The sequence below is a fragment of the Saccopteryx leptura genome, chromosome 6 (genome assembly GCF_036850995.1).
Source record: "Saccopteryx leptura isolate mSacLep1 chromosome 6, mSacLep1_pri_phased_curated, whole genome shotgun sequence".
NCBI lineage: Eukaryota > Metazoa > Chordata > Mammalia > Chiroptera > Emballonuridae > Saccopteryx > Saccopteryx leptura.
In genome coordinates this window covers 126,199,604-126,225,830 of record NC_089508.1, presented here as the reverse complement: position 1 = coordinate 126,225,830, position 26,227 = coordinate 126,199,604, and the positions used below count along the sequence as shown (strand labels likewise).

Here is a 26,227-nt window from a genome sequence, read left to right as displayed (position 1 = left end):
CGGACCTTCAGGACCAGGCCTATGAGAAGACGGACCTCACGCTGTTCACTGATGGAAGCAGCTATGTCTGAGATGGACAGAGATATGCAGGAGCAGCTGTAACCACCCAGAACAGTGTCTTGTGGCAAAGGGCATTGCCAAAAGGTACGTCTGCGCAGCGAGCAGAGCTAATTGGACTGACACAGGCCCTCCGGATAGCTGAGGGCAAAATAGTCAACATTTACACGGTCAGCAGGTATGCCTTTGCCACTGCCCACATTCACGGTGCCATTTACAAAGAAAGAAGCTTACTAACAGCAGGAGGAAAAGAAATTAAAAATAAGACTGAGATCTTAGCCCTGCTTGATGCCATTTGGCTTCCCTCTAAAGTAGCCATAATTCATTGCAAAGGACATCAAAAGGGGGACTCTCCCATTGTTCAAGGAAACCGTTTTGCTGACATGGCTGCCAGAGAAGCTGCGGAAGGAGGGACTGCAGACATTCTTCTGCTCTTGCCTCAACCCTTGCTGCCTCCAGACCCTAAGTATGCTCCTGAAGAAGAACAAGAGGGAAGGCAATTAGGGGGTAAAAAGAATAAGCAAGGATGGATAGAACTTCCAGATACTAGACTATACCTACCCCAAGGAGTTATAGGAGAAATTGTAAAGGAAATCCACGCAAGTTCCCATCTAGGGCAGAACAAGCTAGAACAACTTGTCAAGAAGTACTACTTGGGGCCCTGGCCGGTTGGCTCAGCGGTAGAGCGTCGGCCTGGCGTGCGGGGGACCCGGGTTTGATTCCCGGCCAGGGCACATAGGAGAAGCGCCCATTTGCTTCTCCACCCCCCCCTCCTTCCTCTCTGTCTCTCTCTTCCCCTCCCGCAGCCAAGGTTCCATTGGAGCAAAGATGGCCCGGGCACTGGGGATGGCTCCTTGGCCTCTGCCCCAAGCGCTAGAGTGGCTCTGGTCACGCAGAGCATCGCCCCCTGGTGGGCGTGCCGGGTGGATCCTGGTCGGGTGCATGCGGGAGTCTGTCTGACTGTCTCTCCCTGTTTCCAGCTTCAGAAAAATACAAAAAATAAATAAATAAATATATATATATATATATATATATATATATATATATATATATATATATATATATAAATAAAGAAGTACTACTTGGGACCCCAGATTAGAAACATAGTACAATCTATAGTTTCTAGATGTAAGGCTTGTACTTACTAAGGTCAATGCCATTAACAAGAAGCTCCCCCTTTAGTTAGGTATAGGGGAAAGTGCCCAGAAAAATTATAGGAAATAGATTTTACAGAGATGACTCCAGGGAAAATAGAATTCAGATATCTATTTGTACTAATAGATACTTTCACAGGATGGACAGAGGCCTTTCCCACCAAGGGTGAAATTGCTTCCACAGTTTGTAAGATTCTGCTAAGGGAGATCATCCCTAGATATGGGATCCCCATAGCTATAGGATCTGATAATGGACCAGCTTTCATCTCTAAGATTTCCCAGGAGTTAGCTAAGAGGCTAGGAATTGATTGGAAATTACATTGTATTTACAGGCCTCAAAGCTCAGGGCAAGTAGAAAGAATGGATAGGACTTTGAAAGAAACTTTGATTAAGTTGAAGGAGGAGACCGGCGAAAACTGGGTAGAGTTACTCCCTTTTGCCCTATTCCGGGTTAGATGTACACCTTACATTAATAAGTGGGCCCTGGCCAGTTGGCTCAGCGGTAGAGCGTCGGCCCGGCGTGCATGGAGTCCTGGGTTCGATTCCCGGCCAGGGCACACAGGAGAGGCGCCCATTTGCTTCTCCACCCCTCCCCCTCTCCTTCCTCTCTGTCTCTCTCTTCCCCTCCTGCAGCGAGGCTCCATTGGAGCAAAGATGGCCCGGGCGCAGGGGATGGCTCTGTGGCCTCTGCCTCAGGCGCTAGAATGGCTCTGGACGCAACAGAGTGACCCCCCAGAGGGGCAAAGCATCGCCCCCTGGTGGGCATGCCAGGTGGATCCCGGTTGGGCGCATGCGGGAGTCTGTCTGACTGCCTCCCTGTTTCCAGCTTCGGAAAAAAACAAACAAACAAACAAAAAAAAAGAAAGAAAAAAAAAATAAGTGGACTCCCTATGAGCTCATGTTTGGACAACCAGTTCCTCTGGTTCCCCAGCTCACCAGAGAGGAAATAGAAGTGTCTAATCATAACTTCCTCAAGTCCCTACAGGCATTGCAGCAGATTCAGAGAGAAGTAAGGGAGTTGCGGGAGCAAAGGACTGCAGCATCGGGAGACAACACCCAGAGGCTCTCGCCACCGGACCCTGGGCAGTGGGTTTGGATTCTTAACCACCGACGAGGGAACCTAGAGCCGCGGTGGCAAGGACCGTTCCAGGTACTGCTCAGCATCCCTTCTGCAGTCCGGGTAGCTGAAAAGCCCTACTGAATCCACCTCTCCCACGTGAAGCCAGCCCAACCACCCGACGAAGGACCCCAGAAATGGCAGGTCAGACCCCTGGAGAGCCTTTAAAGCTCACCTTCTCCTCCATTTAGGACTAATAACTCTGTGTAATTTACCCAGTAAGGAACTAAAATAATAATAATAAAAAACAGGGTATTAATTAGGACAGCTGATGGAACAGTAATAGCACAAAAAAAAACATGGGGTAACCAAGTAACTTTCAGAGTAGATTTTTCAAAGTTCTTTGATAATGAATTCTGTAATTCCCCCACAGCACGCAGGTATGTGGGATGGAAACCTAGAACGCCTTTAGGCTCACCACAAATAGAAAATGTTGAAGTGTGTACACCCTCTCGCCATAATAGGGCATTGTGGTATACTCCACATTATGTGTGCCCTGAGCCTCTTCCAGGGCGACGCCACACTTGTGGATCTACTGCTGATTATTATTGTAAGGCATGGGGTTGTGAAACACTTGCTTCCCAATGGAAGCCATCTAAATCTGACCCAGACATAGATCTCTTCCGCCTGAGTTTGGAGGGAAAAGGCCTAATAATGAAAGGGATTACCAGTATTCTATAAACAATTGTAACCCTATCATTGTTACCATCAAAAGGCCACAAGACCCAAGTTGGAGTAAGGGAAAAACATGGGCAATAAGACTTTATATCGAAGGTGCAGATCCAGGAACCTTCTTTACTATTACCCACCAAGAATAAGCTTCTCTTTGAAGGGGAAAAGAATAAGCTAGCCCCTAGAGTGCCCAAACCATCAGCCACTTCCTTGACCAGTTCTTCCACAAGCAAAATAGACTTAGTTAGTCCAACTTCATATAATGTACCAGGAAGAACAGATTATAAAGCACCCTATCACACTGTCCATCCGTTACTTAACGGAGAACAGGAAGAACTGGGATTATTAGACAAAGTGTTTACTTACTTTAATAACACTCAACCTAATATCACTGAGTCTTGCTGACTATGCCTTAGCCCTAAACCCCCCTTTTTACATTGGGATAGGGGCTAATACATCAGAAGGAGGAAATTTAGTTCCTAGTACTATAATCCCTCCCAATACTGGAAAACAGGACCAAATAAAAGATTGTTTTTCTGGGGGGATCTCTCACCTTAGCTGAATTCCATGGAAAAGGGACTTGTTATCCCATAGCTAATTTTACTGTAATTAATTCTAATTAGAGCGATTATTGTCTTAATCAAGAAATTCTGGTTAGTGATCCAGAAAAACCTAAGGTAATAAAAGCACCAGAAGGATTATGGTTTGTGTATACCCAAGGTATATTCAAATGTATTGTTCCTACAAAACCTGAGCTCTGTATAAATGCATACATCATCCCTCAAGTGTATCTATATGGAGGCAATCCTGATTTCCTCCTTATGCCACCTCTAAGAAGAGAAAAACAAGCTCCCACTCTAATACCTATCATAGCCACTATAGGTGTTGTAGGATCAGCAGCAGTAGGAGCTGCTGCTCTAATTCAAGGGGACTTGAATTTAAAACAGTTGTCCCATACCTTTTATAGGGACATTGCCATACTTCAGAACCAGGTAATTTTCTTAGAAAAGCATAATAGATTCTTTAGCAGAAGTAGCCTTACAGAACCAGAGAGGGCTCAATTTCCTTTTCCTCAAACAAGGAGGATTATGTGCTGCCTTAGGTAAAGAATGTTGTTTTTATACTAATCATTCTGGAATAATTAGGGAGAATATTAAAGTATTAGCAAACAGGTTAAAAAATAAAAAAAGTTAAAAAAAAAATAACCCAGGCTGTATGTCTCTATGTTCAAGACCTCTCCATGGCTAACTACCCTCATATCTACAATTGCTGGGCCATTACTAATACTTTTGTTAACTCTTACTGTTGGGCCTGTAATTTCTAATAAACTCCTCACATTTATTAAAAAGAGAATTGAGACTGTAAAAGTAATGGTCCTATCTCAACCTACCTATACCATCCTTCCTTCTGATGAAGAATCAAGGGTTTGATTTATGCCCTAACAGGAGTAGGGAATGTAAGGACCAAGAGAAGATCAGAATATCTAAAATAATAGGATATAGGCAGGGCACTGATGGAACAGGGAATTTAAGGGTTACAGGCAGGTCCTGCTCCTGTTCTGTTAGGAATACCATGCCCAAGGTCGTTCAAGAAGCAGAGACAGATAGGGACCCTGTGAGGCTGAGAACAAAGAAAAACGTTTGCATTCCATTGGTTAAAGACCCTTATCAGAAGTTTGTTTGGAATTCGCCAATGAGCTAGACCCAGCCCCTGTTGCTATGCTATGTGCAGCCCCCTTAGCGAATAGGTTACCACCACATCTGCTTCTGTATTATGCTTGCTTACTTAGGATATATAAGGAACTAGCTGTAAGCGCCAGGCGCAATTCCCGTTTGTAGCTCCTTGTGAGTAAGGTGTCTCTGGACACCTGGGAATTCGCCCCTGCGCAGGTTAAACTGGCCAATAAAGAAACATCTGGCCCTGGCCGGTTGGCTCAGTGGTAGAGCGTCGGCCTGGCGTGCAGAAGTCCCGGGTTCGATTCCCGGCCAGGGCACACAGGAGAAGCGCCCATTTGCTTCTCCACCCCTCCCCCTCTCCTTCCTCTCTGTCTCTCTCTTCCCCTCCCGCAGCTGAGGCTCCATTGGAGCAAAGATGGCCCGGGCGCTGGGGATGGCTCCTTGGCCTCTGCCCCAGGCACTAGAGTGGCTCTGGTCGCAACAGAGCAACGCCCTAGAGGGGCAGAGCATCGCCCCCTGGTGGGCAGAGCTTTGCCCCTGGTGGGCGTGCTGGGTGGATCCCGGTTGGGTGCATGCGGGAGTCTGTCTGACTGTCTCTCCCCGTTTCCAGCTTCAGAAAAATACAAAAAAAAAAAAAAAGAAAGAAACATCTATATTCCTGAAAGTCTCTGACGTCTGTTATTGTACCTGGTGCATGCTACACGGAGGACCCAGGTTTGAGACCCCGAGGTCGCCAGCTTGAGCATGGGCTCATCTGGCTTGAGCAAAAAAAAAAGCTCACCAGCTTGGACCCAAGGTCGCTGGCTCAAACAAGGGGTTGCTCAGTCTGCTGAAGGCCCGCGGTCAAGGCACATATGAGAAAGCAATCAATGAACAACTAAGATGTCACAACGAAAAACTGATGATTGATGCTTCTCATCTTTCTCCGTTCCTGTCTGTCTGTCCCTCTGACTCTCTGTCCCTGTAAAAAAAAAAAAAAAAAAAAAAAAAAAGACCTTTTTTCCCTTTGTCTCCTCAAATGCTAAAATTTTCTCAGATTAGCATAATAAATTCAGTTGTGCCCTCTGAAATGCTCTCTTCCATTCACTCTGCCATAACAGCAGTGCAGTCTCCACTCCTTCAGTCTCCAAGCCTTTGTGTTCACCAAAAGTACAGCACTGCTTGGTAGTTAATGGTTAAGAGTGGAAGCTCTGCATCCTGACCTGGGTTCAAATTCTAATTGTCACTTACTGATAGATATATGAAATTCCAACTGCCCTTTTGTTGTTCCACCTGGCTGCCTGACCTCACCCTTACTTACTGGACAATCGCCCCTGAGGCAGAAGAGTTCCAGGAAGCTGATCAACCGCCCAAGAAGGAGCATTCCAGAAAGCTGAAATCGTAAAAACGTAAAAGGGAACATTCCAGAACTTTTGACTCAGTACCCCCTTAGGCTCTACCAAACGCTGTAAAATTCACCCCTAGTCTGTAACTGGAGCCCCTTCTCCCCAGAGAAGTGCCTGGCAGGGTTCCTTTCTTCCTTCCAATAAAGCCTGTTACTCTGGTCTTTTTGGACTCCCATGGATTCCAACACTTACCTTGCAAAATTCCTTTTGACTCTCCCAATCTCTGCTTCCTCCTATATTATATAATGAGGCTACAGCCCCTCTCTCTTCAAAGGGTTCAGTGGGATTGGTCATTCCCTTCCTGAACTTCCTTTGCCTTCATTGTATCAGCTGCTTCTCTTGTCTCCTTTGTGGGCTCTTCTCCCTTTCGGCGTTGGGTTTTCATTTCTGGTCCCCCATCGTCCTAGTCCTAGCTTTCCTTGGATGACTACTTTCAAGTCTGTGTTTTCAACCATCACCCAAATCCAAATTAATCATGAATCTTAATCTTCAAGCCAGATTCCACACCTGAAATCTAGCTGTACAAGTGTCTGATAGCTGTCAGCATTTGATGTCTCAAAGATAAATAAGGGCACAACCAACCTCCACAACACCCAACTCCAGTCCCGCAGTGTTCCTCTGTGATTTGTGTAACTCCCCAGCAATGGTCATACATCCTCATCTGTTACTTGCCACTTTCTGTCAGTCCCGGTTTGCGTAGAGTTTACCTCCCACATCTCTCTCACACCTCCTTCCTCTTCTCCACCTTGTCTTACTTTACACCCTATTTCTCACCAAGATATTTTCAGTCACAAGGTGCAGAAGACAGGTTGTAAACTGACAAAGTCCTTATAGCCTTCCCTCACATTCCTTGCTTGATTGAGTTGCTAAAGGCAATCTATATTCCCTTCCTCCTATCCTTTGTTAGGAACTGCTAGTTAAGATGTTATGCATGACTCTGTATTGGAGACTTCCTTGCTAAAGTTCCCGGTAATACCCAAGCTGCAAACAGCTTTGTTCTCTGCATTATAAAATAAAGTTGACTGCAAATATTGGGGCTTTTGTAGGTCATCAGCCTGCAGAAGACCTCCCAATCCCATATTTTGTCTGTGTTTATTTCTTCATCCCCCACTATTCTCCCTCAGGAATGGACCTGGTTCGCAACACACAGGCACATGAGACTCCACACTGATAGAGAAGTGAGCTCTCTCAGTTGCTCTGAGTACAAATCTCAGTTCTGGCACACACCAGCTACAGGGGCCAGGGTATCACTGCTGTTCCCTTACTGTTTATTTCTCAGATAGGAGAACTGAAGAGTTTTCTGCTCAGTTAGCTGTGGCTTCATTGTCAAAACAGACCCAGTCATAACATAAAGAACTCTAAACATAGGTAGGTCTGCCATTAGGTCAGTCCTCCACCTTCAAATTATGGTGATAAAAAGGCGTTTTAAGTACAAAATAGGGACTGGCCCTGAAGCAAACTCTAGCAGGAACTTAGCATAAGGGTCCTTCTCCAGTCTCAAACTCGGCTGACAAACAGGGAAGGGAAAAACCATGATCATCAGTTCTTTTTAAAAGTTTTTATTGTGACCTTTCATTTTTATACCTGAATAATGTAAGACTGAGACGGCACTCGATCACCAGGTGTGCAGGCTTTATTAGAGAAAGACCTGCCGGGGCACTCCTCTGGGAGAAATGCACCAGTACAAGCTAGGGGGACAAATTATATGGGGTCAAGAAAAATTTCGAGCATGTGGGTGTTGAATCAAAAGTCCTGGTATGTCCAGAGCCCCTCCTTGGGGCAGCTTGTCAGCTTTGTGGAATTCCTCTGTCTCAGGGGTGATAGTCCAATAAGGGTGAGGTCTGACAGATAAGCGGAACATCAAGAGGGCAGTTTGGAATTCACGTATCTATCAAATAACGTTTCCCGAAGGGATAACGATAGTCTTTATTCTAGAAAAATATGTACAGATCATGTACTGACAGCATCTCATCACTGATTGTCTTAATATTCGTCGGTTAAGTTCTTCCTCTTTTCAGTCCTCAGTGCTTACCCCAGATGGCCCGCCTCCTGCTTCTCATCACGCCGACAGGATCTGGCTCCAGACTCCAACCTCTCAAGGGACAGGTTCTGCATTCCCTTGGACAACTGCAACTAGGATACTCAACAGGTTCAACTTCAATTCACAGAGTTTTTTCATCATTTTTTTTCTTTTAAATCAAGACTATTAGAGCTAAATTATAAATGCATGATATTTTTGCCTTGGGGGCTTGCCCCATAGCCTGAGAATCACCTCAGCTAAGCAAAGGGTTCCTCATGACAAGACTACTGAACAAAATCTGCCTCCAACTTTCCTCCTACAAAGGAAGGGGTCAGTCAGCCAGGAAATAAAAGTCCTTTCAAAGGCAAACAGCATCATGTACACTGCTGGCTCTTGGAGCTACATGCATAGAGCCATGAGCCTTGCTCTCACGTCTTAGAGGGGCTGTCTGGGCTCGCTTCTATTTCCTGAGTGATGGGGCCAATAGGGTTTGCAGAGGCCTCAGGCTCCTCATGATTGTCACAACACACTGTGTTCTGTGGTGCCCAGGAACATACTGGCCTCCACTCCACTTGTATCATGTGACCTTTCTTAATCTGGTTCATCCTCGCCAAAGAAATCCCTAATCTGGGGTCATCCTACTGCTGTTTTTATCATATCTGTGCTGGTGCTTCAGTGGGACATGCTTCCATAGTGTGCTCTGGATCCAGGGGAAGAGATGGTGGCTTGAGTCCTCAGCTCTACAATTCCAAAAGAAATCATTATTTTCACTCTTAAATTTCAAGAAACCCTGTAGTTTCTGCGGTGTTATCTTTACCGCTGTGAAGTTAAACTGTAACTGAAGAAATAAAGCAATAGTTGAGTTTGCCTTCAATGACTCACTGAAAGAAATATTTTCATTTTGTTTTGGTTGTGTTTTTTAAGAGATTTTTTTTTTTTTTAATTTTATTTATTTATTTTTTACAGAGACAGAGAGTGAGTCAGAGAGAGGGATAGACAGGGACAGACAGACAGGAACGGAGAGAGATGAGAAGCATCGATCATTAGTTTTTCATTGCGCATTGCAACACCTTAGTTGTTCATTGATTGCTTTCTCATATGTGCCTTGACCGCGGGCCTTCAGCAGACCAAGCAACCCCTTGCTGGAGCCAGCGACCTTGGGGTCTCGAACCTGGGTCCTTCCGCATCCCAGTCTGACGCTCTATCCACTGCGCCACCACCAGGTCAGGCTTGGTTGTGTTTTTTGAGAGAGAGACCGACAGGGACAGACAGATAGGGAGAGAGATGAACAGCATCAACTTGTAGTTGCAGCACTTGAATTGTTCATTGACTGCTTCTCATATATGCCTTGACCAGGGGGCTCCAGCCAATCCAGTGACCCCTTTGTCAAGCCAGCAACCTTGGGCTCAAGCCAGCAACCTTGGGCTCAAGCCAGCGACCTTGGGCTTCAGGTCAGTGACCTTTGGCCTCAAGCCAACAACCATAGATCATGTCAATGATTGCGTGCTCAAGCTGGCAACTTCAGAGTTTTGATCCTGGGTCCTCAGCAACCCAGGTCGATGCTCTATCCACTGTGCCACCACCAGTCAAGCTGAAAGAAATCTTTAATTACCTGTGCCATGCCAATTTACGATAAGGCAGTGAGGATTAAAGCAGGACTACCTAAAAGAAAGTACTGTAATGCATTTCTAAACTTGAATATTGTAAAGACCCAGTGTTATTAACCATCCAATTAAGCCTGCCAGCAACTGCTACCTAACACACAACTTGCCTTAAAGAAACGAGTGCCAATGTGGCCACCTGTAGCTTTTTCCTCCCTTCTGGGCACATGACATTGGACATGTTCTGAGTCTAACAAGTGCAGGCTTTACTCAAAGCTGTGACCTATTTGCTGGCACATGTGGCTGTGCCCACAAGGGCTTCATGGCACTGTGTAACTTCCTACCTGAAGGGAGCTTCCTGTGTGTAGCTGCTGAAGACATTGCCTGTCCCAGAGCTTGGTTAGAACCCAGGGACTGCTGGAAACTGGCAGCTTTGCTGGTTGAAGGGGTCTGGTGTTTTGATTTGGGATCTTCCACTTGTTTAGTCCAGACCAGTGCCTCCCCGACCTGGAGAGCAGCCCTCAGTTTCTGAGCCATCTCCACCATCTTGTACCCACATGGGAAGAAAGAAGAATCAAGTTATGACTGGCAGAGACAAGTCTACCCACCTCTTCCTAGGCCTCCAAATGGGTTTTATCTGAAATAGTGACTACTGGTACTGGCATTTGAGAGAGGAAGTCATTGTCAAACAGCAGAAAACATAAACTGCCCTTAGTGGATGACAAGAGAGTTCATCAGGATCTCAAACCCAACAATTCAAGTTTGGTGTGTCATTGGGCTAAATTCCACCTTTCCCACAGAAGTGGGAAGAAGCTACCAAGAGACAAAGACCTCAACTCAGAGGAGTTGTATTACCGATAACAGACTGAGAAGCCTGAATGTCCTCTTACTATTAATTTCTAGTAAAGTTTTCTCTCATGTTATTATTAGTTGAATAATTCATGCTGCTAGGAATGTCAAAGCCAAAAGAGGCATGAACTTATAATAGGTTATATCTGGATTACTTGGGCTGGATTCCAGAGTTTCCTGACAGCTTGCTTATGACTCATGACAGCTAATAAAAGACAAACCTCAGAGTCGAACTCCAGAGAGCTGTTGTCCCTGAGCAGGCGGACCTTCTCCTCCATCTCCTGGCACTGGGCCAGTGCGGCCCCCCTCTCGCCCTGCATGTAGAGCAGTATGGCGTAGTTCAGGTTCACCAGAGGGTTACACCTGTGGTAAACAGACAGTTCTGTGGAACGCAGGCTTTGCAACAAATGGTCATGTATAGAAACTCATTACACAAAAACAAAACAAACCGTAAGCAGAGATTCTCCAGTCTATAGCAAGTTAAGAACACATGCTGCATGGATTCATGGGAGAGAATCAAGGAAGAACCACCCAACTGGCAAAGCAGGTGTGGGGACTCAGTCTGTCATGTCAGCCCTGAACAGAGACCACCAGGGCTGCTGAGGAAGAGATCCCTACCCTGCTGCCTAGCAATGCCAGGGGGATAAACCCCGAGAGTCACATTCACCTGAGACTAAGCTGAGCCCAGAGTCACATCCAGACCCAAGCCCCCTGCCGGCTCTGATCTTCTCTGGCATCCTGACTGGAAGTGCCTGTGTTGCTCCCACCAAGCTTCTGCATGCTCAGTACCACATCCTCCCGCACTCGGCCCTGCACAGGCCATGGGGAGCAAGCATCAGGGGTGTGGGGAGCTGATGCAGGCAAAGCCAGCTCTGGCGCCACCTGGTGGTGTGGGAGAGCCCCCTCCCCCCCCCCCCAGTACATTCCCAGCGGAGCAACTTACTTATCCAGGCGGACTGCGGCTGCGTAAACTCTCTTGGCATTCTCTACATCTTCCAGATTGGTCAGAGTCACTGCAACAAAGACAGTGAGGACGGTGCTGGGAAGCCTGGCTTAGAAAGCAGAGGCTTTTCCTGTTTCATTCCAGTTTATTCAGCCCCCAACTGTGACTGCTCCTTTACCTTCAGCTCTGGGCACCATCTACCCAATCACTCCACTTCGATACCCAATGTTGTCTTCAACAGTCCCCTCTTCACAGTACAGACAAATCTGAACCAGTCACTTTCCCATCTAAGAATCCTCACTGTCCTCCATCATCCGTAACCATAATCTTTAAACTGTTTAGCACCAGGACTCTCTCAAGTTTTTAATCAGTATTTTCTGAGCCTCACCTATAAAATAACAGAGCTGCTCTGGAAGCCCCGCCCTTCCTACCATCCCAATGCATGCTCTCACTTCTACCAGACGCTTAAGAGGAGCTCCAGGAACACAGCTGTAAGAACACAGCCTTCAGGACAAAGCCTACAGTCCTTGCACTATACTCGTGGCCCTTCATCATCTGACCCCAAACTTCCCTGATGCATCCCCCACCACATTCTGTGACACTGTTACCTACTGATGGCAGGGTATGTCATGCAAGTTCATGGCTGCATGCCCGTTGTTCAGTGGCCCCTCAGCCATTCTAAGTGATTGAATCCCAGCTTATTCTCCAGAACATGTAAAGGCCCTCCACTTTGTGACGTTAGACTTGCTACCTGTGCCTCATGGTGCTGGCCATCTGTTTACATTCCTATCCCCATTAGAACTAGACTCGCTTTGTGTTCAGGCTACCCCCAAATAACCACCACTCAATTTGCTCTTGTAACCTTTCTCTTGTAAGTTAAGAACCCCGCAATAATGACCCAAAAATGCACCTGAAGACCAATGTCAATGAGAACATGCAAACTGCTATGGGGCTTACATTTATTAAACTTAGTGTACAGAGAAGTATCCCCTAGAAATAATATTTAGTCAATTCTTCTGTATTATAGTAACTAACAATGAAGCCAATAGTTAATATTCATTGGTTATTTAATCATGCAATCCCCCCATCAACCCTGTAAGATCTATCTATTTTTTTTCTCTGACAGAGACAGAGAGAGACAAATAGGGATAGACAGACAGGAAGGGAGAGAGATGAGAAGCATCAATTCTTCACTGCAGCTCCTTAGTTCATTGATTGCTTTCTCATATGTGCCTTGACCAGGGAGGGGACTACAGCAGACCGAGTGACCCCTTGCTCAAGCCAGCAACCCTGGGCTTCCAGTTAGCAACCGTGGAGTCATGTGAGACTGTGTTCAAACCAGATGAACCCGCGCTCAAGCCAGCAACCTTGGGGTTTCAAACCTAGGTCCTCCATGTCCCAATCTGACACTCTAGCCACTGCGCCGCCACCGCCTGGTGAGGCTATACGATCTATCTCTTACACTTGATGATATCTGGAACTTAGCGGGGCTTATATTTAGATATAAGAATTGTTGAGACACGGGAAAACATTTGGTGGAAGATAAACTAGGGATGATCTTAATTTAACCTGTTGGGTGTCTGAGTGAAATTCCCAAGTTAGAAGCAACCAAGTGCTCTGTCATCTTCCCCTTGTTTTCTAAACTCTCACACAGCACTCCAGATTCCTGTAGGATCTGCCAAGGAATAGCTTCTCTGGGATATTAGCCGCTGGCCTCCAGTGACTCTAAATCTTTCCCCTTGTGCAGACTGAGGAGAGGGTCCCCTACACCACCCCTTACCAGCCAGGAGCATGTAGAGCTCCCCCATCTTCGGCTGGAAGGTGATGGCGGCACTGAGAAAGTGGAAAGCTGACGCATACTGCTGCATGGTCAGATGGACAAGGCCCAGGTTGTAGAGAATCTTCCAATCGAAGGGTGCTAAGTAGTTTGCTCGTTTCAGGCAGCTGATAGCCTACAGGAGAGAGGAGCACTCACTGAGGGACACGCCAGGCCGACCCAACGCAGCACGCATGAGCACAGCAGGGAGGGCAAGGAGACACTCACTGCTACATATTTCTTCTTGCCAAAGAAACACAGCCCAATGTTATTCCAGAGTGGAGGACTTTCTGGGACAGCACAAGCTACAACTCTGTACTTGGTGAGGGCAACATCAAAGTCTCCGTGGGTCTGCATCATGCTGCCGGCTGCCAGGATGGCCTGAAAACATGAAACGGGGGAAGCCAACCCTTCAGTCATTCCCAAAGGCTGTGGCCATGAGGGGTCTTCCTGGGTGTAGCTACTCTGTATAGTGTGACTGAAACACTCCCAGGGACAACATAATATAGTCAAGGTATTAAGACAGCCACACTGTGGCTCTCTGGCATGGTATAGAAAAAGAAGAGAGAAAACATCACTGACTTTGCCCAGCTCATTTGTTTCCTACTTCTCACCACAGAAGGCAGTAGAGCATCAGAGCCCTTTAAAGTAAATACTGCCTTTACTCTGTTCTCTGCTGTCCCTAGTTGGTCCACCAAGTGCTGCTTCAGGCAACTCAAATACTCCTTTCTTTGCCACTTAAGGTATAGCTCCTTCTGCCACAGGACATCACCAGTCCCGGCTTCATCAGTCCACATGTCAGGAGGGGGCTAATGAGGTCAGTCCACTATGGATGCACGACAGGACTGAGTCCATACCCCTTGCAGCCAGTTTTTCTGAATCTCCCTCAATGACATTCACCCACTTGATGACCTTAGCAGCCCTAAAGGTGTATCTGGACAAGAACTGTAGTTGCAAGTTCATTTAGAATCTAGAAGTCATTTCTCTGGCAGTATTTTTGACAATAGTTGTAGAAGCTTTGCTAAGCTTTCTGCATAAATTACAGGCTTGTTCCCATAAATGTGCTCTTTTGGAAAATAAGCACAACAAATAAGTGTTGACTTTACAGTATTTTCAAATAAGAAGAGCCATGTTTATTTATAATTTTTTCTAAGAAAAAGGTAATTTTTCAGGTATTCAAAATGCTTTCTAGGGCCAGATCACCTCTAGGAGCAGTTGGGCAGCCCGCAGTACCTTGTAGTTGGTGGGGTCATAAGTCAGTGCGTTTCCCAGGTGTTCAAATGCCTTCTTGTGAATACCAAGCTTGCAGAAAAAGTATACAAGAGTCAGGGGAGGTGGCACTTAGGGAGCTGGCCAATCATACCCTGAAGCACCCTGGCTTTTTAAAATTTTCTTAACAAAATGAGAGCTATGGATATTAGACAGAAAAAGTATACTAAAAATCCCCACATTTGTACCCTGATAAAAGTAAAGTATCTATTTGCCAAGAACCATTTCTGCCACACAAGTGCTGCTCCACACTAATGTCTCTTGGCAGGAAATGGGCTCTAGTTAGCCTCATTGCCCCTGGGGCCAACCTCCCAAACCAAAGCCAGGAAGGCCCAGGGTTAAATTCCTAATTCCTTTTTTTTTTTTATAGGGACAGAGAGAGAGTCAGAGAGGGACAGATAGGGACAGACAGACAGGAACAGAGAGAGATGAGAAGCATCAATCATCAGTTTTTCGTTGCGACACCTTAGTTGTTCATTGATTGCTTTCTCATATGTGCCTTGACCAGGGGGCTACAGCAGACCAAGTGACCCCTTGTTTGAGCCAGCAACCCTGGGTCCAAGCTGGTGAGCTTTGCTCAAACCAGATGAGCCCGCGCTCAAGCTGGCGATCTCGGGGTCTCGAACCTGGGTCCTTCCGCATCCCAGTCCAACACTCTATCCACTGCGCCACCGCCTGGCCAAGCAAATTCCTAATTCCTTTTAAAGAAAAAGGAAACAGACAGAAAGGTTACCACAGAGGCAGAGCCAGAGGCAAGATCTGCTGAGCAGGGAACTTGGGAAGTTGATGGGGGAATGGGGCAGATAAAGGCCCCTCCAGGACTCCAAGGCCCTAGTTCTCAGGCTGATAAAAAGAAATAATTGAGCTAAAAGAACTTCATTCACACTCAGGAATATGGAGGGGAGAGGAAACAGACTTCTTATGCTAGACAGTGCTATCTTCTCCTTCCTATAGGACCTGGCTGGGCTGAAGGAACAGAAACGGCCTTTGCCCAAAGCCTGATAGCCCTAACTCGAATCAGTTACTCCCCAAAACACCCCGAATGCGCTTACTTGAGTCAGTTCCTCCACACAATACCACCCCTCCTGCAACCATAGCTCACTGATGCTGGCACTGAGGATGGGTCCATCGTCTCCACCTCAGGCACTAAGAGCTCGGTTGCTGAGCAACAGAGCAAGGGCCCCAGATGGACAGAGCATCACCCCGATGGGTTTGCTGGATGGATCCCAGTCAGGGCTCATGCAGGAGTCTATCTCTGCCTACCTCCTCACTGAATAAAAACAAACAAAAAAACCTATAATTGCATTTCTGATTTGAATGTAGAAAATTAAGTTAATTCCTTTAACATATAAAAATATATAATAATGAAATGAGTAAGGTTTATGTGCTACATATGACCTTTAGTAAAATGTGTTAAAGTAAAATGAAAATGCAGGGAAACCACAACGCCCATAAAACCAAAAACATGTCTAACATCCATGCATGTGCGAGTAAAGTTCTTACCTGTAGGTAGAGTAATCCTAAAGTCGTAAGAAGTTCTGTATTTTCTGGTGAGAACCTGCAGCACACAGGGAAACAGATGTGAATGGGACATTGAAGCACATGCACAGTGACAACATCTCGTGCTTCTAAGCAATAAGGTAGGGTGCTGATCCCCTATGGGGACCAGAATCAGAGAGGCCAAAGCCCCAGCCAGAAGCTACCAAACAGAGCTTACTCAGTTCATCTGAGTGTTTGTCCTTCACTCTCTGCCATTATACCCATTTTGATTACTTCCCTCCCCCAAACTAAGTCAATCCCACAAATCTGAGAGAATCCATACCCCAACCAAAACATGATCTCCAACCTGTGGGTTTCCACATTCTCAGTGAGGTTCCAAATGCTCAACTGGCTCCTTTTCTGCCTTGGAAATTTTTGTGACTTAAGTCCTTGACCAGACACTGGAAGAATTTTACCCTCCAGATTTATGGAAGCAAATTTCTAGAAGGCAGGGGTCAAATATCAAGGCTTCCACCAGCCCCACAGAACTTAATGTGCCTACTTGTCTGTATAAACTTAGCCTTTTGATCACAAAAGTCTCTCTTTTAACTTAACAAATCAAGTGATTTTTATATCTTTTTGGACAGAAAATGTGACTAAAGAAAGCAAGCTGTGTTGTGACTAATATATACTCGTTCTTCACCATATCACGGTTCACTCTTCGTGGTCTCACTGTATCGCAGATTTTTAAATTGTATATATCTAATTTTGTATCACAAATTTTTCGCTATATCGCAGGATTTTGCGGTACATAGGTATTTTTATATATTTATCATTTTAATTATTTTTGTGGTAAAATAAGCATTTTCTAACCTAAAAAACTGAAAATATAAAAATATAAAAAAATATTAATTAGGCCCTGGCTGGTTGGCTCAGCAGTAGAGCGTCGGCCTGGTGTGCGGGGGACCCGGGTTCGATTCCCGGCCAGGGCACATAGGAGAAGCGCCCATTTGCTTCTCCACCCCTCCACCGCGCCTTCCTCTCTGTCTCTCTCTTCCCCTCCCGCAGCCAAGGCTCCATTGAAGCAAAAATGGCCCGGGCACTGGGGATGGCTCTGTGGCCTCTGCCTCAAGCACTAGAGTGGCTCTGGTCGCAACATGGCGATGCCCAGGATGGGCAGAGCATCGCCCCCTGGTGGGCAGAGCATCGCCCCATGGTAGGCGTGCCGGGTGGATCCCGGTCAGGCGCATGGGGGAGTCTGTCTCACTGTCTCTCCCTGTTTCCAGCTTCTGAAAAATGCAAAAAAAAAAAAAAAAAGTGTGCCAAAGGTTAATAAGGTTAATAACAGTGTGGGGAAAGTTTATAAGAGTGTGGGGAAGGTTTATAAAGCCTTAAAATATGTATAAATAATAAAATAAATATAAAGTCGCTATTTAGCAGATTTTCACCTATCGCGAGGTTTCTGGAACCTAACCCCCGCGATAGACAAGGGACCACTGTAACCAGAAAAGTTACTACATTACTACTAAGGGAGAAGAAAAATGTAATTAACAAATTAAGTTTAGTTTGTAGTCTAATTACCAGGAATACCAGACTCTGTGACTAGGCATTCTATTATGTGACCAAACAAATGAGACACCAGAGCATTTTGCTAGTTATCCCACTTACAACAAGACAAGAGCCTTCACAGAGAAGGCAAGCTAGCATGTGCCTCCAGAGGGGAAACACAGACACCAGCCTAGGAAGGTTGATTAGCTCCCTCACAGGGGTCTGGCACCCTTTAATGATGTTTAAAAAAACAAGATATTTGTCTTATGCTAACAAGAGCCTCCTCCAAAGCACGTATGGCCACCTCACTGATTCTGAACCATGGACCACAAGCAGGAACAAGATGTGCAACATCTGGGCTGTTTAAAGCACTACCAGCTGTTTACTCAGTACTGTTTCCTGTACCACCTCTACCCACCACAGCCTAGAACATGGATGCCACAGTAAGTCAACTTCAATCATGCAGGTGAAGACAACCCTTTAGGGACTGAACCTGGATCCCACATTGACCTTGAAGTACAGAACCACCCAGCGAGGCTAAACCAGCTACACTGATAAGTGAGAAAGAAACACAAGTCTGCCCTGGTTGGTGGCAAGTGGATAGTATTGTCCTGGAGCACCAGGGTCGCCAGTTCAACCCTGGAGTCACCAATTCCATCCCGGAGTCCCAGCTTGATCCAAGGACACCAGCTCAACCCCAAGGTCACCAGTTTGAGCCTCAATCAGGGCACATATGAGAAGCAATCAATGGGTGCACAACTAAGTGGAATGCTGAGTTGATGCTTCTCTCTCCCCAATCCCTCTCTCTGCATTCCTCTCTCTCAAATCAATGGGGGGGAAAACCCACATCTTCCTTACTTAAGCCATTGGACGCTCTTTACGTTAGCTTAACCTTTACTCTAATTCATACAACTATATAGTTATTAGTCATACATATTCTTGCCTTAGGTTTGAGAGTTCGTTTACCTGCTCCCTTTTTCTCCGTTTTTCTCTGCTGTAAATGAAACAGACACACTTACTCCACAGCTGTCTTGTAGACTTTGATGGCCTTGTCCAGGTCTCCTGCCAGCAAGTGAATCTTCCCCAGCATTATGTAAGTCAGCACGTGCCTGTTAAGCTGCAGGGCCTGGTGCAGCTGGTCTTGTGCCTGACAGGATTAATGAGGCAGAGGGAAACAAGTCACTACCATGCAAGGACAAGGGAAGTACAGCACTCCTGCTGGACCAATGTGTGAACACCCCGTCTCAGCAATCAGCCCTCACTACCCCAACAGACAAAACACAGCAAACACGTACTTGCTGACAGGACAGCTGGAAATAGGGAGCAGTTGCCTCTGGGGCCATTTGGAAGAATTTAAGCAAGATGATTAATCTTTTTGAGTTTCCTACTTCCTGATGATTATACCCATGACTCAGACCTCACAAGTCAAGAGGGATACTACACCAGTGTTCAGCACTGCCCAGTGCACCAGTGACCAACTGTACAACCTTCCCCAGGGGGACCTCAGTTCCTCACCAATATTTCTTTTAAGATTTTATTGATTTTAGAAAGAGAGAGATAGAGTAAAAGGTTGGGGGGGGGGGGTGGAACAGGTGGCATCAAATTGTAGTTGCTTCTTTATGTGCCTTGACTGGGCAAGCCTGAGATTTCAAATCAGTGACCTCAGCATTCCAGGTTAATGTTCTAGCCACTGCACCACCACAGGCCAGGCACCTCACCAATATTTTGATGAATGAATGTTTTCATTTATTCACTCAGTCAGTATTCTAGGTGCTAGGCATGCCAGAGCTAACAAAACAAACTCCTTGCTCGGAAAAGCTTATATCCTTTCCAGTGGATGGACAAAGGGGGCTTTGCTTAGTCATTCACTGATTCAACAAGTATTTACATAAATGTCATGTACTGTGCTAGCTCTGTTAGCTTTGTAGTTAAGTCTAAATATAATCTCTTTCTCCTTCACAGGTCTGACCAGAGACCAACCCTACCTCTCCCTTGGCTCAGTATAATCCTGTTAACAGCAGTCTGCTGGCTAGGAATATACTGAGGAGAAAAGCCTCCTAACCAAGTATGTAACACTGTAGATCTGCCCAGAACACCTAAAGGGCCCACTAAAGATAGATTTTTTTAATTTATGTATATTAGTTATTTATTATATATTCCACAGGAGTAAGAGATACTCTCACACCTCAACTGCTGATGTACAGATCTTTTTCACATCCCTGAGGGATAGATTAAACATTGTCAGATGGATACCAACCAATGAGGAGTCCCAGCCCTGTCAGCACTGGAGGAAGAGAACACAACTTCACAAGCACCGAGAGACAGCTTTATGAAAGAAACTCTAAGCTATGATAGAGCTTCCATCATTAACTTTCAGAACTCTTGGTAATTACGTCTATCCCTCAGTTAGGATCGGTAGATGTCTCCTTGTATCGGAATGCCAAGGTAAGCCCAAGCATTTTATCTAATAAAAGAGGCCAAGAGCCTACAGCTCAATCACAGTAAAATATAAATTCTCACATGGAAGATAATCTCAAAAGCTAAAGCTCTCAGAACTCACGTCCACTTATAACTGAAAATCCATCTCCAATGACCTTGGAAACTAAAAGCAGTTGCTGTCAGAGCATGAAAGAGCTCACTCACATGGATATGATTATACGTTTAAGACTGAGTACACTTTCTGAGAAGTTCTGTTGAGCACTTGTTTCTATACTGGAAAATTAAAAAAAACAATTAGATTACCATTCCCTCATAATATTTCCAGAATTTTTCATTTTCTTGTTAAAAGCAGAAAAAAAAAAGGATGGATAACAACAAATGAGAATAAAAAATAGGGATGAGTGTATATGGTACTTTCAATTTTATTTCCAACAATCTCTGCCAGCAGGAGGAATAACACAAAATGAGCCCTGGCAGCACCGCATGTAACAACTGCACCCTTGTGAGACCACCAGCCAGCTGCCAGCTGCTGCCACCATCCCTACAACTTACCTTGCTGAACTGTTTCATATAAATGTAGCAAATGCCCAGGTTGTGACAGATCTCCTACACAAGAGAAAGGAAACAGCTTAGGTGTTAAATTTCCAGCAGTATTGGAGTGAAACAACAGACAGCTAGAGACTGTTACTGGTAAGCAAGGGTTAAACTTTAACATATGCACTCCAGTTAGTTTTTGACTAGCTTTTATACTTAAATATATTTAATTCTAAAAAATAGGTTCCTTAAAAAAAAAAATAGGTTCCTTAATTTACCCTACAGATTGTAAGAGATAAAAGCAGGACAAACAGGAGATTGTGAATCTATGTGGCACTTTGGGACACATACCCAGCCTATCCCCATTCCTTTTTTCTCTAAAAGCTGCCACTGCCCAACCCCCACTGGTGCCCTGTTCTCACTAAGGAAATATGCATACATCTATGTGTCAATCAGATTCCTTTTCACAGGAATCTAGGAATTCACTAAGCGATGTAGACTTGGGGCTGACCACGCCATCTGGAGGGTGCTTTGATGGAAGAGCCATATCTGGAGTCCATCTGCAGATACAGACAGTAGAGGTTGGCAAACTAAGGCCCACAGACCAAATCTGTCCCTAACTTTTTTTGTAAATACAGCTTTATTGGTATTGTCTGTGACTCTTTTACACTAGAACCTTAGATTTCAGAGGCTACAACAGACACTATATTAAGCCACAAGCTCAAAATATTCACTGGCTGACCCTTTACAAGAAGCACTTGCCATTCGCTGATACACAAAAGAAAAACATGAAACAGACGCAGAGTAACTAGCTTGGTTGCTGACCACTTTCCAATTCTAGTTCACTGCAAGGCCAACCTGTATTTCCTAACTTTGAGTTTACAGGATCTCTCGGAATCCCTTTATTGATCCCCCTCTAGCTAAGGTAGCTTTAGAGGGAGGAGAGGCTTCTAGAAAGCAAGGCAGGTTACTAGCAGGACTCACACGAATGCCACACTGCACAGCTGCCACATTCCCTGTCAGAACCCATGCTGCAGCAGCTACACTGTGCTGTGCTGACACGGGGGTTTGATCTCATACAGAACCAAAGCAGTGGTCCAATGTGAGGAGCAAGACATCTGGGGCAGTAAACACTCAGTAATAACAACAAAAGGCAGCCATGTGACCAATGGAGCTATCAGCATAGTACTAACAACAAAGAACTCGCTAATCCTCTCACCCAGTCTTTCTGGTCCAGTTTAGCCGCTTCGGTGTACACTTCACTGGCAGCTTTATGCTTCCCCAAAAGAAATCTGTAGGAGAAATGCATTTTCAGAGCTTGTATAAGACCAAGCCTGCTGTTCCTGCATGTGACCCACCTCCCCAGCTGAGAACTGGGAGCCTCCGCCCAAGAGCTTGCATGTACGGCCAGGCCAGCACAGCAGCTGTGCACCAGCAGCTACTCCTCCAGTAGGGGTTGCAACCAGCAGCAGCTCCAGGGCCAGGGTCCCACTCTACACCAGTTTTCGTTAGTCTTCTGTAATTTATGCTCTACAGTGTACAAAACACAGACCACACAAGAAGCCAGCTAAATAACACACCATGTTCAGCAAGAGCTCCCATCATTTACTACTATCATCTACTAGGGACAGGCCTTTCTCTTTCAAGCCTAAGTCTCTTTCCTTGATGCTGGCTCACGGTTCTGGAGAAAAGGGGCAAACTGGGCTCTGTGCAAAGATAGTACAGGTATAAATTCCCCTGCAGCTGAGAAAGTAGGAATGGGAACCGGAGAACACTTCACTGGGCAGTGAAGCTGTATGTGTGCCTGGCAGCTAGGAGAGACTTCAGGTCACTGACATGAAGGAACTTTCAGGGCATCCACTCAACAAACACTGACAGCCTAGTGTGTCAAATATTATGCTAAGTGTTGGATGAGAAAAATCCCATGGGTTTCCAATAAGCTTAGGGGACTGAGGGCACAATGTCACCATTTGTGTGATAACCAGTACCAGTGCACCCCTGTCAAACTAGAATATAACGTTTGAAATATTCAGTTTTATACAAATTGTTCTCATTTTGTCAGGTTTCAAAGTTAATCTACATTCTTCAAAGTGAGCCCCCCTCTACCTATTAAGCAACTCTCCCTCTGTGTACCAAGCAGATCAGGCTGCCAAAAGCAGCCTCTCCTGAGCGTGCTCATTACACACTGTTTTCTGGGAGAGCCTCCCAACCACCAATACTCACAAAGACCTGGCCACCTGCTTGAGGTTGTCAGCACACTGAGGATTGAGAATAGCACACCTCTGAAAGAGTTCTAGGGATTCTTGGATATTTCCTTCCAGACGAAATATCAATGCTGCCAAGAAACAGAAAATAAAATCATGTTCTGGGAAGAATGGAGGCTGGTATCAGAAAAATTGGAGAAGAGGGAGGTGGGAAATCATATCAAAGAAATTCTTTGGCCTGACTAGGCTGTGGCGCAGTGGATAGAGCATCGGACTGGGATGTGAAGGACCCAGGTTCGAGACCCCGAGGTCACCAGCTTGAGCACGGGCTCATCTGGTTTGAGCAAGGCTCACCAGCTTGGACCCAAGGTCGCTGGCTTGAGCAAGGGGTCACTCGCTCTGCTGTAGCCCCACGGTCAAGGCACATATAAGAAAGCAATCAATGAACAACTAAGGTGTCGCAACGAAAAACTGATGATTGATGCTTCTCATCTCTCTCCGTTTCTGTCTGTCCCTGTCTATCCCTCTCTCTCACTCTCTCTCTGTCTCTGTAAAAAAAAAAAATTCTTTGGATAATTAAATCTTTATTACAGTCAGCTGTGACTTCAGACTGAAACACTAGCAAAACTGTTGACATGCTAAAATCTGTTTCTTTGAGACCTGAATGTTTCACTGTAAGAAATACCTTTACTTTGACTCAGTTAACAAAGGAGCTTTCAGTATAATGAGTTCTTCACTTTCCCTTTTTATTAAGGGAATAAATACGGCCATACTTGAAAGAGGAAAAAAAGAGAGGAAAAGACATATAAATATTAGACAATAAGATTATTTTTCAAAGACTGAAGGGGGAGGAGGACTATATCCCCTTCAAGTTTGTTACTCAACATCATTGGCAAATCTTTTGGTTCAGTGATGGCTACAACATGTGCACTGGCTTGCATCTTTCCCAGTACTGATAACATTTACAACCTGACCAGCTTCACAGGTAGTGTTAGTCTTGGCAAACAATAATTTTCCATAGTATTCCAGTGGCCCATTGCTTATTCTACCCTTCTCAGAAGCAAGGCAGCCAGCAGAGACCTCCTCTGAGGTCCTTTCAGGCTCTTCACGGCCTGCATTTACCTCTTGAACCTCAATTTTCCTTCCCTCTTCTTTTTTGTTGAATGATGCCATGTTATCCTTAAAATTAAGGAATCTGGTTACCAGTATGACCTTTGCCTCAACAATATTTGAATCTAATAGAACTTTATTGAGATTGTTTATAGACTTTTCTGCTCATTTTTTTTTCTTTTCCAAGTGAGAGGAGGGGAGATAGACAGACTCCCACATGCACCCTGAGCAGGATCCACCCAGCAACCCCCATCTGGGGCTGATGTCTGCCCATCTGGGGCCATATTCACAATTGAACTATTTTTTAGCCTAAGGTAGAGGCCCCACGAAGCCACTGTCAGTGCCCAGGGCCAATGTACTTGAATCAATCGAGCCACTGGCTGCAGGAGGAGAAAAGGGAGAGGAGGGGAGGGGTGGAAAAGCAGCTGGTCACTTCTCCTGCGTGCCCTGACTGGGAATTGAACCCAAGACATCCATACACCAGGCCGACACTCTACCACTGAGCCAATTAGCCACGGCCTTGCTCATTCTTGAGTTCTTTATGAGCAAGAGTGTGTCCAGTGCTTAATTTCACATTCCTATTATCTGAAGCACCTGACCACAACCGTGCTTTGCCTCATCACACTGGCACAGCTTGAAGAAGTATGCATTCCTCTAGCAAGAAGAAAAGAGCCTGACCTGTAGTGGCGCAGTGGATAGAGCATCGGCCTGGAATGCTGAGGTCGCCGGTTCAATACCCTGCACTTGCCTGGTCTAAGGCACATATGGGAGTTGAAGCCTCCTGCTCCTCCTCCTTCTCTCTCCTCTCTCTCTTTCTCTCTCTCTCTCTCCTCTCAAAATGAATAAATAAAAAAAAAAAATTTTAAGGAAGAAAAGAAACATGTCTTACCTTGGACATAGATGGCATATTCACACAGCCCCTGGGTCTCCTGAAGCTGTTCTTTGATAACAGCCTGAAAGAGAAAGAAAAATGCTTCTGAGAAGTGGTTGTGTCTTCTAGCACTTTTAAGAAAAAGCAGACATAGACAAGGAGATCTAGAATCCAAAATACTAATAGTTACTAGTAAAGTAGTTCATTCAGATTTTTTTTTTTTTTTTTTGTATTTTTCTGAAGCCGGAAACGGGGGGGGGGGGGGGGGGGGGACAGACAGACTCCCGCATGCGCCCGACCGGGATCCACCCGGCACGCCCACCAGGGGGTGATGCTCTGCCCCTCCGGGGGCGTCGCTCTGTGGGGCCCAGAACCACTCCAGCACCTAGGGCAGAGGCCAAGGAGCCATCCCCAGCGCCCGGGCCATCTTTGCTCCAATGGAGCCTCGCTGCGGGAGGGGAAGAGAGAGATAGAGAGGAAGGAGAGGGGGAGGGGTGGAGAAGCAGATGGGCGCTTCTCCTGTGTGCCCTGGCCGGGAATCGAACCCGGGACTTCTGAATGCCAGGCTGACGCTCTACCACTGAGCCAGCTGACGCTCTACCACTGAGCAAACCGGCCAGGGCCTCATTCAGATTTTTTAAAATATCAACTCTCTTACTGTGATCGCTTGTTCTAGAACGTGTTGGCAAACTATTGTCTGCAGGCTGACTACAACCTACCCAGCCTATTTCTGTACAGCTCTCAGGCTAAAAGCAGTCTGCATGGTTTTAAAGGATTATAAAAAACAAGAGAATAGCCCTGGCCGGTTGGCTCAGTGGTAGAGTGTCAGCCTGGCTTGCAGGAGTCCTGGGTTTGATTCCCAGCCAGGGCACACAGGAGAAGCACCCATCTGCTTCTCCACCCCTCCCCCTCTCCTTCCTCTCTGTCTCTCTCTTCCCCTCCCCAGCCAAGGCTGTATTGGAGCAAAGTTGGCCCGGACACTAAGGATGGCTCTGTGGCCTCTGCCTCAGGTGCTAGAATGGCTCTGGTTGCAACAGAGCAATGCCTCAGATGGGCAGAGCATCGCCCCCTGGTGAGTATGCTGGGTGTATCCCGGTGGTCGGGCGCATGCGGGAGTCTGTCTGACTGCCTCCCCGTTTCCAGCTTCAGAAAAAAACAAAACAAAACAAAACAAGAGAATATTAAGTTTATGAGACAGAAACTGTATGCATACACCTGCAAAGCCTAAAGTATTTACCCTTATAGAGAAAGTTTGCCAATCTTAGAATCTATCTAGTCAAGCTAGGAAAAACATGAAAGGATCTCCAAGCTGCATTGCAGATGCTAGGAGCTCTCTGATGAGCGCAACACAGGCTGTGACCTTTTCTGTTCTAATGGGCTGAGCCCAGCTGCTACGGGAGCTCAGAGAGCCAGCACCTGATTCTAACTTAGAGAATCAGAGAAAGCCACCCAGAGTGAACAGCCTCCAATCCTGAGCTGACAG

General features: G+C 45.9%; 1 protein-coding gene across 5 annotated transcripts in view; it reads right to left on the bottom strand.

Annotated features, from left to right (window-relative positions):
• BBS4 (Bardet-Biedl syndrome 4) overlaps positions 1-26,227 on the bottom strand; it is a 41,621-nt gene that overhangs the window by 1,441 nt on the left and 13,953 nt on the right. For 2 of the 5 annotated variants that reach the window (XM_066388541.1, XM_066388542.1), the window contains exons 4-15: positions 24,763-24,826; positions 22,783-22,894; positions 21,779-21,851; positions 20,578-20,631; positions 18,606-18,733; positions 16,063-16,117; positions 14,524-14,592; positions 13,519-13,671; positions 13,255-13,426; positions 11,475-11,544; positions 10,753-10,894; positions 10,027-10,228 (exon numbers count right to left, since the gene is read on the bottom strand). In XM_066388541.1, coding sequence (XP_066244638.1) covers positions 10,027-10,228; positions 10,753-10,894; positions 11,475-11,544; positions 13,255-13,426; positions 13,519-13,671; positions 14,524-14,592; positions 16,063-16,117; positions 18,606-18,733; positions 20,578-20,631; positions 21,779-21,851; positions 22,783-22,894; positions 24,763-24,826 — 1,294 coding nt within the window. Of the gene's footprint in view, positions 1-7,672; positions 8,822-9,008; positions 9,311-10,026; positions 10,229-10,752; positions 10,895-11,474; positions 11,545-13,254; positions 13,427-13,518; positions 13,672-14,523; positions 14,593-16,062; positions 16,118-18,605; positions 18,734-20,577; positions 20,632-21,778; positions 21,852-22,782; positions 22,895-24,762; positions 24,827-26,227 lie in introns of those variants that run through there. The other 3 variants (XM_066388543.1, XM_066388545.1, XM_066388544.1) reach the window with 3 other exon arrangements.